Raw genomic sequence first — 15850 nt, forward strand, 5'->3', positions numbered from 1 at the left:
TAGGAGAGTGGCAAGGTAGGAGGGGACAAAGTGATTGAGGGCTTTAAAGCCAATGGTAAGAGTTTCTGTTTGATGCAGAGGTGGATGGGCAACCACTGGAGTTTCTTGAGGAGTGGGAAAACATAGCCTACATGTGTTTTGTAGGAAAATGATCCAGGCAACAGAATGAAGTATGGACTGGAGTGGGGAGAGACAGGAGGCAGGGAGGTCAACAAGCAGGCTGATACAGTAATCAAAGCAGGATAGGTGGAAGTGCTCTACGCACAGTAAGCACTCAGTAAATACAATTGAATGAATGAATGATGGAGAGGAAAGGGTGGATTTTAACGGTGTTGTGAAGGTCAATCCGACAGGATTTAGTGAGAGATTGAATATGTGGGTTGAATGAGAGAGATGAGTCAAGGATAACGCGAAGGTAAGGGCTTATGAGGCAGGAAGGATGGTGGTGCTTTCTATAGTGTTGGGAATGTCAGGGGAGGACAGGGTTTGGGTGGGAAGATAAGGTGTTCTGTTTTGGATATGTTAAATTTGAGGTGACTCCGGGACATCCCAAGTAGAGATGTCTTGAAGGCAAGAGGAAATATGAGACTGCAGAGAAGGAGAGAAATCAGGGCTGAAAATGGAGATTTGAAGGTGTAGATGTAGGTACTACCAAGTACCCTGATGAAATTCAGAAGCCTCTGGGAGAACAGCACAGATTGTAGGGTGGAGGTGTGTGGGAGAGAAGGCAGGTAGGAGGTTGTGGTGAGATAGAGGAATTTCAGAGTTGGTATGGCTGTGAACACACGAGTGGTGATAGAATGTCCCATTGGGAATGATGGAAGAGGTGGATGTGGATAGGATACAGTCTGGAGAGAAGAAAATGCATCCTGCGTGCCCTTATGTTGGGATTCCACCAACCAGTCAACCAATAGTGCTTTGCTGAGCACTTACTGTGTGCAGAGCACTGTTCTAATACTTGGGGGGGAGCACAGTAGAGTTGAAGGCAGACACAATGCCTGCCTTCAAGGGAATAGCAATCCAGCAGGCAGACAAACATTAAAACGAATTAGAGGTAGGGCAAAGTACAAAGATATGAACATTAGCATGGTCTAGTGGGAAAGAGCAAACTGTGTGCAGAACACTGTACTAAATTCTTGAGAGAGTTAGAGGACCTGGGTTCTAATCCTGGCTCTGCCACTTGTGTGCTCTGGGACCTTGGACAAGTCACTTAGCGTTTCTGTGCCTCAGTTATCTCATCTGTAAAATGGGGATTAAATCCTGCTCCCTCCGATTTAGAGTGAGCCCCATGTGGGACAGGGACTATGTTCAACCTGCTTATCTTGTCTGCTTATCTTGTGTCTACCCCACTGCTTAGTATAGTGCTTGGCACATAGTAAGCACTTAGCATAAAAAAGATGGGGAGAGTGAGTATCCAAGTGGTTAGCTGATGCCAAAGTGCCAGGAGGAGGGGAAAAGAAGTGAAGAGATGAGCGATTAGTCACAGAAGGTCTCCTGGAGGAGATGTGATTTGAGTAGGGCTTTGAAGATGGGGAGAGCAGTGGTCTGCTGGGTGTGCAGGAGGTGGGAGTTCCAAGCAGGAGGGAGGACATGAAGTCGACGGCCAGGGAGAGATGAAAACAAGGTGGATGGGGGAGACATTGAGGTGGCACATCCTGGGCTGAAGTTCCGGCCCGGTGTTCACTTTGCCTCATTGTTTCTTTCAGAGACTCCGATCTGTTTTTGCTGGACACCAGAGCGGTTTGGGCCCCAGAGGAGGGCTGGCTGGAGTTTGACATCACTGCCACCAGTAACCTGTGGGTGATGACCCCGCGGCATAACCTGGGACTCCAGTTGAGCGTGGTGACGAGTGATGGTATGTCGCGGGACCCACCTGCCGAGCATGCAGCAAATGGGTTTTTGTGGTGGTTCCCAGCTGAGGCTTGCGGCACTGTGATTTTATGGCTCCCCTCTCTGCTGTCCCTGCACATGCACCAGATTCCTTTTTAGCATTTTAGCACAGAGAACCAACGTGACGTAGTGGATTGAACACAGGCTTGGGAGTCAGTCAGAAGGGCCTGGGTTCTATTGCCGGCTCTGCCACTTGTCTGCTACGTGACCTTCACTTCACTTCTCCAGGCCTCAACTACTTCATCTGTAAAATGAGAATTAAGACCGAGCTCCATTTGGGACAGGGACTGTGCCCAGCCTGATTACCTTGTATCTACTCTGGCAGTTAAAACAGTGCTTGACACACATTAAGTGCTCAACAAGTACTGTAACTGTTATTAATTATTATTTAGAATGGGACCTCCCGGGCAGAGGTCTGATCCTCTAGTATGGAAAGATGTCCTACAGTGTGAAGTTTGAGACACCCAGTAAAATAATTTTTCCATTTTTTAAAAATGGTACCTAAGTACATTTTGGCAAAGAGAGCATGTTAGATGGATTTCCAGTGGCTATTTGTCTGGTTCTCAGCTGGCCTGCTCCCTGCCCAGGACTGGTAGGGCACTGGGGCCCTTTCTGTCTGGTACTTTCCTTTCAAATATCTAGCCCCTCAACCCCCCTCCCCCCAGCCCCTGCCATTTTTCATTCTGTAAAATGATTTGCCATGTAATGTAATTATGTCTTGCAGAATCTACTGTACACCTAACAATAATAATAATAATGGTATTGGTTAAGTGCTTACTATGTGCCAACTATTGTACTAAGCTCTGGGGGTGGATACAAGCAAATCGGGTTGGATGCAGTCCCTGCCCCATGTGGAGCTCACAGTCTCAATCCCCATTTTATAGATGAGGTATCTGAGACACAGGGAAGTGAAGTGACTTGCCTAGGGTCACACAGCAGACATGTGGCAGAGCCAGGATTAGCACCCATGACCTTCTGACTCCCCGACCCGTGCTCTATCTACTACACCATGCTTCTTCTCTAGATCAGCAAAGGGGTGTTTGGTCCCTTAGATTGCTGTTGCTAACCACCCTTAATGTAATGATGAAGCCATGGGATTCAGTGGAAAGAGGACGGGCTTGGCAGTCAGGCGATCTGGGTTCTAATGCCAGCGTCGCCACTTGCCAGCCTACTCTGTGTGACCCTGGGCGAGTCACACAGTTTATCTGTGCCAACTTGTACTTCCCAAGTGCTTAGTACAGTGCCTTGCACACAGTAAGCGCTCAATAAATACGATTGAATGAATAAATGAATGAATCTGTGCCTCGGTTTCTTTACCTGTAAAAATGGAGATTCTCTTTATTCCTTTTCCCTAAATTGTGATCCTTGTGCGTCTGACCTGATTATCTCATACCTCCCCAACTGCTTAGGACAGTGCGTGGCACATGGTGACTGCAATGCTAATAAATAATAATAATAATAACGATCATTTTCCTGTTCCCACTCCACTGCTGTTACCCAGCTTCTGGCTTTGGCCTGTTGTAGTGGCCCTTCTGATATCGTCATCTATTCATTTATCCCTTGCCCATCCCCTGGCGGGGGCGGGCAGGAGGGGAATGGTGGGGGCAGGGGACGAGAGGATTGCTGGCCTCCAAAGAACTCTCTCTTTGTTGTTTCGAAGGTCTCAATATCAGCCCACAGGCGGCGGGTCTAGTGAGCCGAGACGGCCCTTATGACAAGCAGCCCTTCATGGTGGCCTTCTTCAAGGTGAGCCAAGTCCACGTGCGCAGCCCTCGGGCCACCTCCAGTCGGCGCCGCCAGCAGAGTCGCAACCGCTCCTCCCAGGCCCAGGACGTTTCCCGGGCCTCCAGCGCCACAGGTGAGTCCTGATTGGCCCGGTTTGGGCTGAGGCGAGGGGCAACCTGGCTTCCTGTCTCCATCTCTCTTCCCCCATCTTCCCAGTGGCTCCTAGTCCATGGAGGGGAACGCCAGTGGCAGTTTGGAGCCCTGAGCAGGCCAGTTTCATTTTCTCTGCTGACAAGTCCTGCCAGTGCTCCCTGTACAACATCTCTCAGATCTGCTGTCACTCTTTATTGTTGTGTTGTACTTTCCCAAGTGCTTAGTAGAGTGCTCTGCAGAAGGTAAGCGCACAATAAATGTGATCGAATGAATGTACGAATACCTCCTCTTAACCTCACAAACTGCTGCCACCATGGGACAGTTTCTGATCATACTGTGACTAGACTATTGTGTCAGCCTCCTCACCAGTCTCCCTGCCTCCAGCATCACCTTCCCAGAGCATTGCTCAGCCCTCAGCTCTCCTCTCCTCAAAATCCTCCACTGGCTCCCTGTACCTCTCCACGCCCATCAAAAACTCCCAGCCCAGCTTCCAGGTTTCAGCTCTTTGTTTCTGCTCTTTTCTGCCACTCTCCCCCTGCCAACTCGCTCTGCTCATTCCTCCAGGTTGATCTTTGAACTGCATCTCATTCTTGACTGTCCCATGTCTTCGGCTTGCTAATGCTCTTCCCTGAGCCATGGGAACTCTTTCTCTCCCCTAATCTGACAGACCTCCCAGCTCTCCCTACATTCAAAGCCTTCCTAAAATTGCACCTGCAAACTTTCCCCCATTAATGCCGGCACTCTAAGACGTAGAAATCCATTAGTCATCTATAGTGCTTACAAATGTATTGATACCTATCCTCAGCATTTTGTGTATGTATATATATATATATATATGTTTGTGTGTGCGTATTTATATGTATATGTATATATATATGTGTATACACACACACACACACACACACACACACACACACACACATATACAATCATATATATATATATATATTCCTATTCGGTTTTTCATCCATTCAATCAAGCAATCAATGGTATTTTGAACATTTTCCATATGCAGAGCACTGTACTAAGTGCTTAGGGAGAGTACAATACACTAGAATTGATAGACACAATCCCTGCCTTCAAGGAGGTTAAAATCTAAAGACAGACATTAAAATAAATTACAGGTAGGAGAAGCAGCTGAGAATAAGGATGCATTCATAAGTGCATCTGATGATATATCTTGACTACTCTATTGTAAATATTTACAAATAGGTGAAGACTGGTAGGGTGAAGCGACCGAGTTTAAAGATATGAATGTAGTTGCTACTGGGGAGTGGGGAATATACAAGTGCTCTGTTGATGTGGAAGTGCTGATGTGACAGTAGAGAGAGTCATAGGGTGGTGAGATGAGAGATTAATCAGAGAAGGTCTCCTGCAGGAAATGTGATTTCAGGAGGGCTTTGAAGGTAGGTGGGAGCTGTAGTCTGCTGGACCTGAAGGAGGAGGGATTTCAGGTAGAAGGGAGAATATGAGCAAGAGATCCATGGTGAGAGAGAAGAGACTGAGGCACAGAGGGTAGGTTGCCTTGAGAAGAGTATCGCATAAGGGCTAGGATGTAGGAGAGGAGCGAGGATAAGAAGGAAGGAGAAAACTGAGTGTCTTAAAGCCGATGGTCAGGAGTTTCTGATTGATGCGGGGAGGAATGTGAAACTTTGGAGGTTTTTGAGGAATGCAATGACATGAGCAAAATGGAGAAAAGTGATCTGGGTGGCAGAGTGAAGTATGAACTGGAGAGGGGAGAGACTGGAGGCTGAGAAGTCAGAGAGGAGACTGAGGCAGTAATAATAATAATAATGTTGGTATTTGTTAAGCGCTTACTATGTGCAAAACACTGTTCTAAGCGCTGGGGTAGATACAAGGTAATCAGGTTGTCCCACGAGGGGCTCACAGTCTTCATCCCCATTTTACGGATGAGGGAACTGAGGCCCAGAGAAGTGAAGTGACTTGCCCAAAGTCACACAGCTGACAAGTGGCGGGGCCAGGATTTGAACCTGCGGCCTCTGACTTCAAAGCCCATGCTCTTTCCACTGAGCCATGCTGCTTCCCAAATTGCCAAATCCTGCCGGAGCAAGGACCTATGGGAGCCTGCTCTTCCGAAGAGAAAAATTGCTCCGTGGAGCCAGGTGCCCATGAGCTGGGAGAGCTTCTAACGACTCATCAGGTTTTAGTCAGGGATGTGGGGTTCCAGCAGCCTTCCTCCTCTTGGAAACCTTCTGGTCCATTGCAGACTGGGATTATTTTGCCTCTGCTGCCCCCGTCCTTTCACAATATGCGCCTGGCAAATAACTCACTCTTGAGCAAAGCAACAAAAGCTAGAAGAAACCCCACCAGAGATTTCCTACATCTGTGTAAAGAAGTTCGCATAATTCATCAAAGAGGCTGTCATCGGGGTGGAGCCTGACAGTGAAAGATGGGGCTATTTTTGGAACTTCACTTGGGCTTGAGACCGCAGGGCCCCCTCTCACAACAATAGAAAGTCCAAGAGACCCCTCCCAGCCCTGCTACAACATCTGTACTTTAGGTCTGGATTGGGTTTGAAAATAACAAGGGAAGTGGACAGAGGACTTGGATAAGAGCCTTCCTGGATTAGCTTTCACTTGCTGTTGCTTCTGTTCCAAGTGAATGATGGCCATTGGCTTGCCCTTCACGTCTCCAATGGCCTTGGACCCTGCCCAGACGGACTGGTTTCGACACATATTTTCTTGGGGTTAGCCCACGACACACTCTGCAGTCCTTCCAGGGTTTGGAAAGTTCTGTTTTCCGTACTGACCTTCTCAGATCCAGGCCTTCCTGCTCCTGATCTTCCCACACCTTACTCTACCAACCTCTAAGCTCTAAATGCTGTTCTGTAGACTCTTCCTTTATGAGGCATCTATAGGGAATGATTTGTTAAGGGCCATTTTTGAGACTGGATTTTCCTCCACCATTGATTGCCTCGACCACTCTGGGCTGCCACTTTCTAATATCTGTCAGTATTTGTTTGGGGCTAGTAAATAGTGCAGTGACTGAGTGGATGCTTGGCCTCAAATGAAGTGGAGCCAATTAGATATCTTGAGAGAGAATGCACAGAACCCTGCAGCATCTTTACCCCAGCCATCTAAACTGTCAACCCAGCCTGGAGGTTAAAACCAGACCGTCCCCATCAGACAATCAATCGGTGGTATTTATTGGGTGGCTGTTGTGTGCAGTACACTGTACTAAGCGCTTGAGAAGAAAGAGCCTCGACCTGGGAGTTGGAGGACCTGGGTTCTAATCCTGGCTCTGCCACTTGCTTGCTGTGTGACCTTGGGCAAGTCACTTAACTTTTCTATGCCTCAGTTTCCTCACCTGTAAAGTGGGGATTAAACAACTCGTCTCTCTCCTACTTAAACTGCGAATCGTGTTAAACAAAGTCTGGGTTCAGTCTGCATATACCATATCTACCCTATTGCTTAGGACAGTGCTTGGCCTTGAAGGGCCCAAGATGTCCATGGGGTCAGGGTTCAGTTCTGTTTCCTCAGCACCTGTTGAGGCTCTGGCTTCCAAAGGCAGGATGGATTTTCCTGGCTGGTGGGTTGCTTGAGAGCATTCAGGGGTCTGAAGCTGGTTTTTGGGATCCACCCAGTGCCCAGCGCAGACAGCACTTGTTTTAGTTGGCCAATAATCCCAGGTGGTGACTGGAGATACCCTAACTGTCCCTTTCTTGCTCTTTTCTTCCTGGCCTGAGCCGTCGACCCATCGCTCTTCCCAGTTCCTGGGCAGTAGGCCCTCTGATTAGCCCAAGTAGCTATTGGCTGTCCACCTACGTCAGGAGAGTCTTCTCCCGAATGGAGCCGTACTCCAAACTGTGGGCCGGGGAATGTGTCCACTCTGAATAGCCTGTCTACCCCAGCAATTAGTGCAGTGTTAAGAGCTTAACAAATACCCAACAACTGTTTTGAGTAAAATAATAATAATAATGATACTTGTTAAGCAATTACTATGTGCTGTTGTAAGTGCTAGGGTAGATACAAGTTAATCAAGTTGGGCACAGTCTATGTCCCACATGGGGCTCACACTCTTAATCCCCATTTTACGGATGCAGTAACAGGCCCAGAGAATTGACTTGCCCAAGGTCACACAGCAGACAAGTGGTGGAGCTAGGATTAGAACCCAGGTCTTTCTGACTCCCAGACCCATATGATCGTGGTTGTTTTCCAGCTTTGATGGGAACCCAGTGCGGGAGGACTTAGTCATGCATTTGGAGATTCCACTCCACAGTCGAAGTAGGTTTAGTCGTCCAGAGATCTCACTTTTCTAACCCCACACCCATCCCTGTGCCCAGCTTCACTCTGCTTCCTATCAATAGCCCTATTTGTAGTTAGCGCTGGCATCTCTCCGCATCCCACCCAGCCGGATCACTTTCTTGCCAAGTGGGTTAATACAAACCGGCTGATCGGTTTACAGCCACTCGATCTAGTCACGCTGGGGAGGGGAAAGGGCGATCCCAGAGATTTTTCTCAGCTCCTGACAAAAAGCAGCTTGCCGATTAAATACCCGGCCAAACCCGGAATGCGAGCAACTTGGGAGCAGTCAAAAGTATTCTTAGGAGGATTAACCTCTGTAAATATTTATATATTCTTTGCCAGTACTTAGCATAGGAGTCATTGGAAACCCAAGTTTGCTCTAAGGGTATCTGGAGGAGGAAAAACACGAGGGTTGAATTATTTTTCCAACCCGACCACCTTCTCCCTCAGCACCCTAAACAACAAAAATGCCAGTGTCCAGCTCTCAAAGGAACAGTTGTTCTTGGGTAGAAAGTTGTCTCGGTTGAACTTCAAGATGGTCAAAATAGAAACATGCACAAACAGGTCTCTGCCACAACAGAGGGGAGGCCATAGGTGCCCTCTGAGCAGTGATGTCATCTCCACATCTGACTGTGAGTGGGAAGGGTGGAGGCCTGCTCAGTCAGCCTCCTCACCTCAACCGATGGATGGTGAGGCACTCCCACCAGCCCTAGAATGAGCCCTCAGATGAGGACCCTTGTTTTTTCTCAAAGAGAGAAGGCTATCTTGTGAGGTCTTTGCTTCCAATACAGTTAATAGGATAAGAAGAAAAATTACTTTTGTATAATGTGGATAGTTGAGACCTTTTTCCCCCCTACCCCCAGCCAACTCCTTTCCTCTGTTCCACCCTCCTTTCCACCCTTCCTGCTTCCCTGCTGCCATACTTCATTACCTTCCTGCCTCTCCCTTCTTCCCTCTCTCCCTCCTTCCTTTTTTCCCTTCCTCCCTTCTTCCTTCTGTTCTTCCCTCATTTCTTCCTTCCTCTCTCCCTCCCTCTCTCCCAAAATCTTAAATTTGAGTAGGTGATAGAGATAACCCAAGATAGAAATGTGACCTAGATTTAATTCACTGCTTGTATATATGGAACTGCTGAGTGCAGAGTTCTGTGCTAAGTGCAGTAGAGTTAGTAGACATGATCTCTGCCTTCGAGGAGCTTCTGGTCTAGACACAAAAAATAATTTACAGGTAGGCAGAACAATGGTTGAGGAATATGGCTTTTAGTAATGTCATAGGGTATGTAGGATGTATACATAAATGGTAAAGAAGGTTATGATTACAGAAGTTCAGAAGGGGGAGTTGGGGGGATGTGACCTGAGGAGCAGTGTGGTCTAGTGGAAAGAGTTCAGGCCTGAGAGTCAGGTGACCTGGGTCCTAATCCCATCTCCATCATTTGTTTGCTGTGTGACCTTGGGCAAGTTGCTTAATTTTTCAGTGTCTCATTCTCATCTGTCAAATGAGGATTTTAAATACCTGTTCTCTTTAGGCTGTGAGCCACTTGAGGATTATCTTGCATTTACCTCATTGCTTAGTTGTATACTTGGCTCATAGTGAGCACTTAACAAATACCATAATTAATCAATTATTAGATTGGAAATTAATCAGATAAAATCACATCACATCTTCCTGGGGGAGATGTGAAATCCAAACAGCTTTGAAGATTGGAAGAGCAGTGGTCTGCTGGATGTGAAGAAGGAGGGGGGTGGTCCAGGGAGAGAGAAGAGAGGTGAGCCAGCAAAGGGTGATGAGAGAGACAAGAACGTAGCCCAGTGAGTAGGTTCTTTTGAGAGGAAGAAGAATGCAATCTTGGAGTATAGTGGAAGAAGAGAGTGGCTATGTAGGAAGAGAGAACTGAGGAAGAAGAATGCAATCTTGGAGTATAGTGGAAGAAGAGAGTGGCTATGTAGGAGGAGAGAACTGAGGCAGAAGAATGCAATCTTGGAGTATAGTGGGAGAAGAGAGTGGCTATGTAGGAGGAGAGAACTGATTAAGTACCTTAAGTAGGGATCAGAAGTTTCTACTTGATGTGGAGAGGAGTATTTCACCACTGAAGGTTTTTTGAGGAGTTGAGGAGACCCGTGCAGAAAGACATCTTACAAAAGAGGATCCATGCGGCTGCGTAAAGATTTTTGAAGAGGTGAGAGACTGGAGGCGGGGAGACCAGTGAGGAGCCGAGGCAGTAGTCATGCTGAGATGAGAGAGGTCCACAATGTCCAAAGCAGCCAAGTAGTGGAGGAGGATTAGGTTAGAGCAGGGTTCATTGCGGTTGGCAAGGAGGTGGTCACTGGGGAGCGGTTTCAGTCAAATTGAGGGTGGAAACCAGATTTTATGTTTTGAGTGAAACCGTGTTAAAAGCACCAGTGAATTTATAAATCCAGACACTGATCTTGAGACCAATTTCAGAGCTATCAAAGGATGCACCAGTGGATTGTCTCTTTGGGTAGAAACTAGGGGGAAGGAGAAGTAGGCTAAATGAATATTTTACAGCCAGTGTTTTGTTCTCTGGGGCAATGGGAAAGAAAGAACATGGAAAATAAGATGAAATTCCATAGACAAGGCAAATTAATATTATCTTGGAGACTCAACCTCCTCCCCCACCAGCCCTTTTTCCAGACCTATTAATGAGAAGCAAAATTGACTGTTGGTTCCATTGCCCATTAGTTCTTCCACCAGAAGCAGAGAGAGAAGGTGAATCTAAAGCCAAACAAACAAGAAACCCCAATAATACACAACTGGGGCCTTTGCATCGATCTCATTTCTCCCATTGTTGATCCCTTGCTCGTGCCCTCTCTTTTTTTTAAAGGTGTTTATTAAGTGCTTACTGTGTGCCAAGCATTGTACTAAGGAAGCCCTGGGGTAGATACAAACTAATCAGGTTGGACAGAGTCCTTGTCTCACATGGGGCTCATCGCCTTAATCCCCATTTTGCAGATGAGGTAACTGAGGCACAGAGAAGTGAAGTGATTTGCCCAAGGTCACACAGCAGACAAGTGGCAGAGCCGGGAACAGAACCCAGGTCCTCTGGCTATCAGGCCTGTGCTCTTCAGTACGTTACTCTGCTTTCAATCTGTTCTCCTGCTTGGAACTCTTTCCCTCCCTCCCTCATCTTCAAAGCCGTGCTGAAATTACATCATCTCCAGGAAGCCTTCCCTGACTAATCTCTCATTCCCCTCGCCTATCTTCCTCCCCACTGCATCAGGTACCTATGCACCTCCCCACTATGCGCTAGGTACTCATCCTGCTTCCTTCACCGATAGCTCTAATGAACATTCCATTTATACTTGGTTGCTTCCTCTCTAATTTATGTAATGTCTGTCTCCTCCACTGGATTGTAAACTCCTCGAGGGCAGGGATTATGTCTACCAACTCTCCTTGCATCCCCAAATTAGTGCCTGGGCAGCAGGGGCTGACGGAACCAAAAATAGATTTGTGCTTGGTGTCTAAGTGTAGGTTGATCTATGTCTCCTCCTCTCTCCTTACAGATTACAACAGCAGTGATTTAAAAACAGCATGTAGGAAGCACGAACTTTATGTGAGCTTTCAAGACCTGGGATGGCAGGTGCGTTCTCCTCCCCATCGGGGTGCCTTCTAGAGGGGCTCTCCCAACTAATCATCCCCCCGAACCCTGTTTGGCAACTGTGGGTGGCCAGCAAAGATGGGGGGCTTTGGAGTCACAGGGCACCTTCAAGGGCCTTGTCTTGTGGTTCTCAAAGTGATTTTCCAGCCTAAAGTAGATGAGTGGGAATTTAGTCCTTGCTCCTAGTTGCAAATGTCTTAACCTGAGATATAAAATACTAAGCCAGGAGTTTTGAACCCTCTTATATAATCCTGGTGTTTTCCCCTCTCCATAAAGACTTTTGCTTTCTGTTTTGGTAATTGGTTCTTCTCACACTGTTCTTCAGGAAGAAAATATACAGTTTCTACGTCACGATATGGGTAGTCAGTCCTGAACAACACAGTGATTAGGAAAGGGTCCTGGGGAACTTAAGCACCCCTTTCACACACACACTTCCTCTGCCCCCCTCACCCCCCCACCCCCCGCAAAAGAAACACACTGTGCTCTTAATGCGGTTGTTTGGGAATTGCTGTGGTTTTTAAAATGAGAAACATTAGGAAGTTTGAACGGAGTTGGTGCTTTAGGGGGATTCACTTGGTGGTCGTATCCTACTTCCCATCACTCTGTCTAACCAAGTCATAGAGAATATGGGGTCAGTAAAACCATCTTTAACTTCTGCTTCAAGTTAGACATTCGACGAGTACACCTTCAAGTAAACCTACTGCTCTCCTAGAAATACCTTCATCAAGATTTTCCAGCTGTCTCAAACAGTGTTCCAATGTTCAGTTTGGCCCACCCATCCAAATGCCCACGTTTAAAGATGTCTGTGCTACAAAGCCAGAACTGCAGCTAAAACATGCTCCTACTTGGACAGCCATGACAGGTTATCTTTTCCATGAGTAAATCAAGAGCATCCAAATTTGTCCAGGAGCCAAGTTGCCTCGTTTCCCATTAGCCTAAGGATTGGCTCAGTGTTTCAAATTTTTTGCAATTTTATAATGTAAAATGCTTTCTTTGGAAAGTCTAGTTCCTAGCACACCTCGAAGGGATAAGGAAAACTGATCTCTGAGAATCACACTTATTTTGAAGATTATGGGATCTCAATCATCTATGCTATAGAGGAACTTGTGTAGAACTAAATCCCTGCTTCCTATTCTTTTTCTGCTAAAGGACTGGATAATTGCACCAAAAGGTTATGCAGCCAATTACTGTGACGGAGAATGCTCTTTCCCCCTCAATGCCCACATGAATGCCACAAATCATGCAATTGTACAAACGCTGGTGAGTAGCCCAAGATTTTGACACTAGACAAAAATACAAAACACACTACGGGTACCTGAGAGGCTTATGCCGTGCTTTTTTTCGTCTTTCCTAATAGGTTCACCTAATGAATCCTGACTACGTCCCTAAACCATGCTGTGCACCTACCAAGCTAAATGCCATTTCTGTTCTTTACTTTGACGATAACTCCAACGTCATTTTGAAAAAATACAGGAATATGGTCGTAAGAGCTTGTGGATGCCACTGACATAAATGCCAACTTCTCGCTTAGGGGCCAGCTCTGCAAGCCCACCTTGGAGTTCTCGATTTCATCTGCCTTAAAAGAGAGAAGATGCAGTAGCACCTCTGCTGGCTGAGGTGGAAGAAACTTTCAGAGTCTTACAGCTTGGTGGTTTACCACCTAAGGAAGAATGAAAAGACTGCACAGATACTTGCTTGCTCAGTACATACTGTTGAGTAGGTGCCAGCGGGGAGGAAATTCTATCTGGAGCTACAAGACGGTGAGCATTGCAAAAACTTGACTTTGAAGGGTTTTCCAAAGAAAAGTCTGCCAAAATACATTTGTTGTAGCTTGGATCAAGCTATCTGTGGCCTTAGCACTTAGAACTGGGAGAATAAAGTTGTTACCTGCACTGCAAAGCCAAAGTTAAGGAATCAGCCCAGCGTTATTTTAAAAGGAGCGGGGAAATTGACCCTCAATGGTAGATTTAATTCGGAGATACTATTTTGTGCAGGACAGAAACCCCAAACCATAAAATAGGGATCTGGAAGTGCCTTCTGTTTCAGAGGACAATCCTTATTAATCAAGATATTTGGGAGGACAGCGGGGAGGCAGAGAAGGAGTTCTGTTTCAGATGATATTGCTTCAGCCAGAACTTTTTGCTATCCACTCCAATGATCTCTCCCCTTCAGAAGCAAAAGGGGACAAGGGTTTGGGCCGGTGAACCGCCCGACCCTGAGTTTAGCCACAGTCCAGTTGGTTCTCCTATAGTGCAGCAGGATACGTTCCTGAAGAACCCCATGTTAAGGAACACTTGCACTGTAGCATGTCTGCTCGACCCATGCCGCACATACATGTGCAGCACATAAATGGGCTTCCCAGAGCCCACCCTGTCCTAGCCAGACACCTGATGTGAGAAGAACACTGCGGGGTCAGTCGAGCTAGCTAAGTGAGCTTGCCCAGTTCCCCAATTCTCCAATGGGGCATAATGAAAAGACTTGTTCTAGAAGAACTGACTGTATATGTGAATTTTGCAGCCAGCCCTCCTAGGTTTGTGGAGCATCTGCTCTGGCTATACGTCTTTTTTTAGAAGCAGTTCTTTTTGACAATGTAACTTGTGAAATATCACACTTTTCCTGGAACTTTTCCCATTTGAAAATGACATCAACTGCTGGAATGCTGAATCCAAAGTCCCATCAGTTCTGGCATGTTCACCGCCTTTTGCAATATAGAGTGCATATCTTGCAATCAGGGCTAATGAAAAATAAGTATCACTGAAAGTCTGGCTCTTGACTTAGGGAAACAGTTTTCCCGCACAAGGGGCTGTTTATGAAGGGTTAGGTGACTTTTTTTAAAAATAAACTAATGTCTTTTTATAGATTTTTGAGACAAAAAATTTACATTCATATAGAAAGTCAGATTCAGTCAAACTATTTTAGAAATTATTTTTGTCAACCGTGATTCTAGAAAATCTTTAATCTGTTTCATACTAAACTTGTTAAATGCATTTATGGTTTCTAACTGTTTGCACTTAGTTTTTTGTAAATACAAACCTATAATTTATTGCCATTTTATTATATCCATTTTGCTGTATCATTTATGGAAAGACTAGACTTTTAAAAAAGAGTTTATTTAGAAAATTCATAGTGTAAACAATTTGTACCACTTTTTTATACAGGAAACTAATGTTGCAAAAAGCTCAAGCCTCTCACTGAGCATTGTGCTTCTGTAGAAAGTTTTTAAAAGCCCATTTGTGAACCATACATGTTTAATAAAGTATCCTTTATGACAGAAAAAGTACCTTGTTCTAATTCTGCCTTACAAATATCATGATCTTTTTTCCTCCTCACCAAGATTTCCATCCAATTTGCCAATATTGTTATTTATGCTAAATGATCTTATTGTCTTTGAAAGTGGGTGGGGATTCTAGGCCTTGAGTGATTAATTTACTGATGAAGAATACACTGCAAACAAAAGAACTTACTTGAACTTGCTCATAACTTAGCTTCTTTCCAAGAAAGTTTCCAACACTGCAAAGTCTTTGGTTTGGGAAGATGACATTTTAAAAAAGGAAACATTTACGCACAATCACTCTGCTCCTCAGCAGCACAACAGCGCCTGTGTGCTCACTGTTCTAAGATGACTATTGGAAAATCTCTAAAGAGGGCTGTTTCATGGTCAACAAAATCAGCTGCACTTCACCTCAGCTGTTCCTTAATAGTCAGGGCTAGCTGGACAAGTGAATAGAGGTGACTACCTTTCTGAAGTTGTAACCACTTCTAGGACTGGCACTTTCCCAGTGAATAGGGATTGTATTCAGACTTTAAGTACACCAATCATAGTAGAGACCCTAAGGAAAAGGTTTCCTTTCTAAGACAGCCATTTTAACATTTTCTAGTAGAGGTTTTACCAAAAGGTTGTCTGATCCTTTTATTCTGCTCTTAAAAGACAAGTTGGAAGGTTCATCAAACTTTAAAGTTTGAGAATGTCTATATGCCATCTTGTAAACTCAATGAAGGCATGTGAATTTCTGCTTCATTAATAACAGATATGTTCTTGATCAGTTAATAAATTCCCCAGGCATGCATGGCATGCTCGCTCGCTCTCTCTCTCTCTCTCTCTCTCTCTCTCTCTCTCTCTCTCTCTCTCTCTCTCTCTCTCTCTCTCTCTCTCTCTCTCTCTCTCTCTCTCTCTCTCTCTCTCACACACACACACACACACACA

General features: G+C 45.7%; 1 protein-coding gene across 1 annotated transcript in view; it reads left to right on the forward strand.

Annotated features, from left to right (window-relative positions):
* The window catches only part of BMP6 (bone morphogenetic protein 6), a 35433-nt gene extending 20510 nt beyond the window's left edge, over positions 1 to 14923 (forward strand). The window contains exons 6-10 of the mRNA XM_038770724.1: positions 1707 to 1855; positions 3551 to 3748; positions 11552 to 11628; positions 12796 to 12906; positions 13004 to 14923. Of these exons, the coding sequence (XP_038626652.1) occupies positions 1707 to 1855; positions 3551 to 3748; positions 11552 to 11628; positions 12796 to 12906; positions 13004 to 13153 (685 nt within the window). The 3' untranslated portion in view covers positions 13154 to 14923. The remainder of the gene's footprint in view (positions 1 to 1706; positions 1856 to 3550; positions 3749 to 11551; positions 11629 to 12795; positions 12907 to 13003) is intronic.
* Positions 14924 to 15850: the final 927 nt, after the last annotated feature.

The sequence above is a fragment of the Tachyglossus aculeatus genome, chromosome X2 (assembly GCF_015852505.1).
Source record: "Tachyglossus aculeatus isolate mTacAcu1 chromosome X2, mTacAcu1.pri, whole genome shotgun sequence".
Classification (NCBI taxonomy): Eukaryota; Metazoa; Chordata; class Mammalia; order Monotremata; family Tachyglossidae; genus Tachyglossus; species Tachyglossus aculeatus.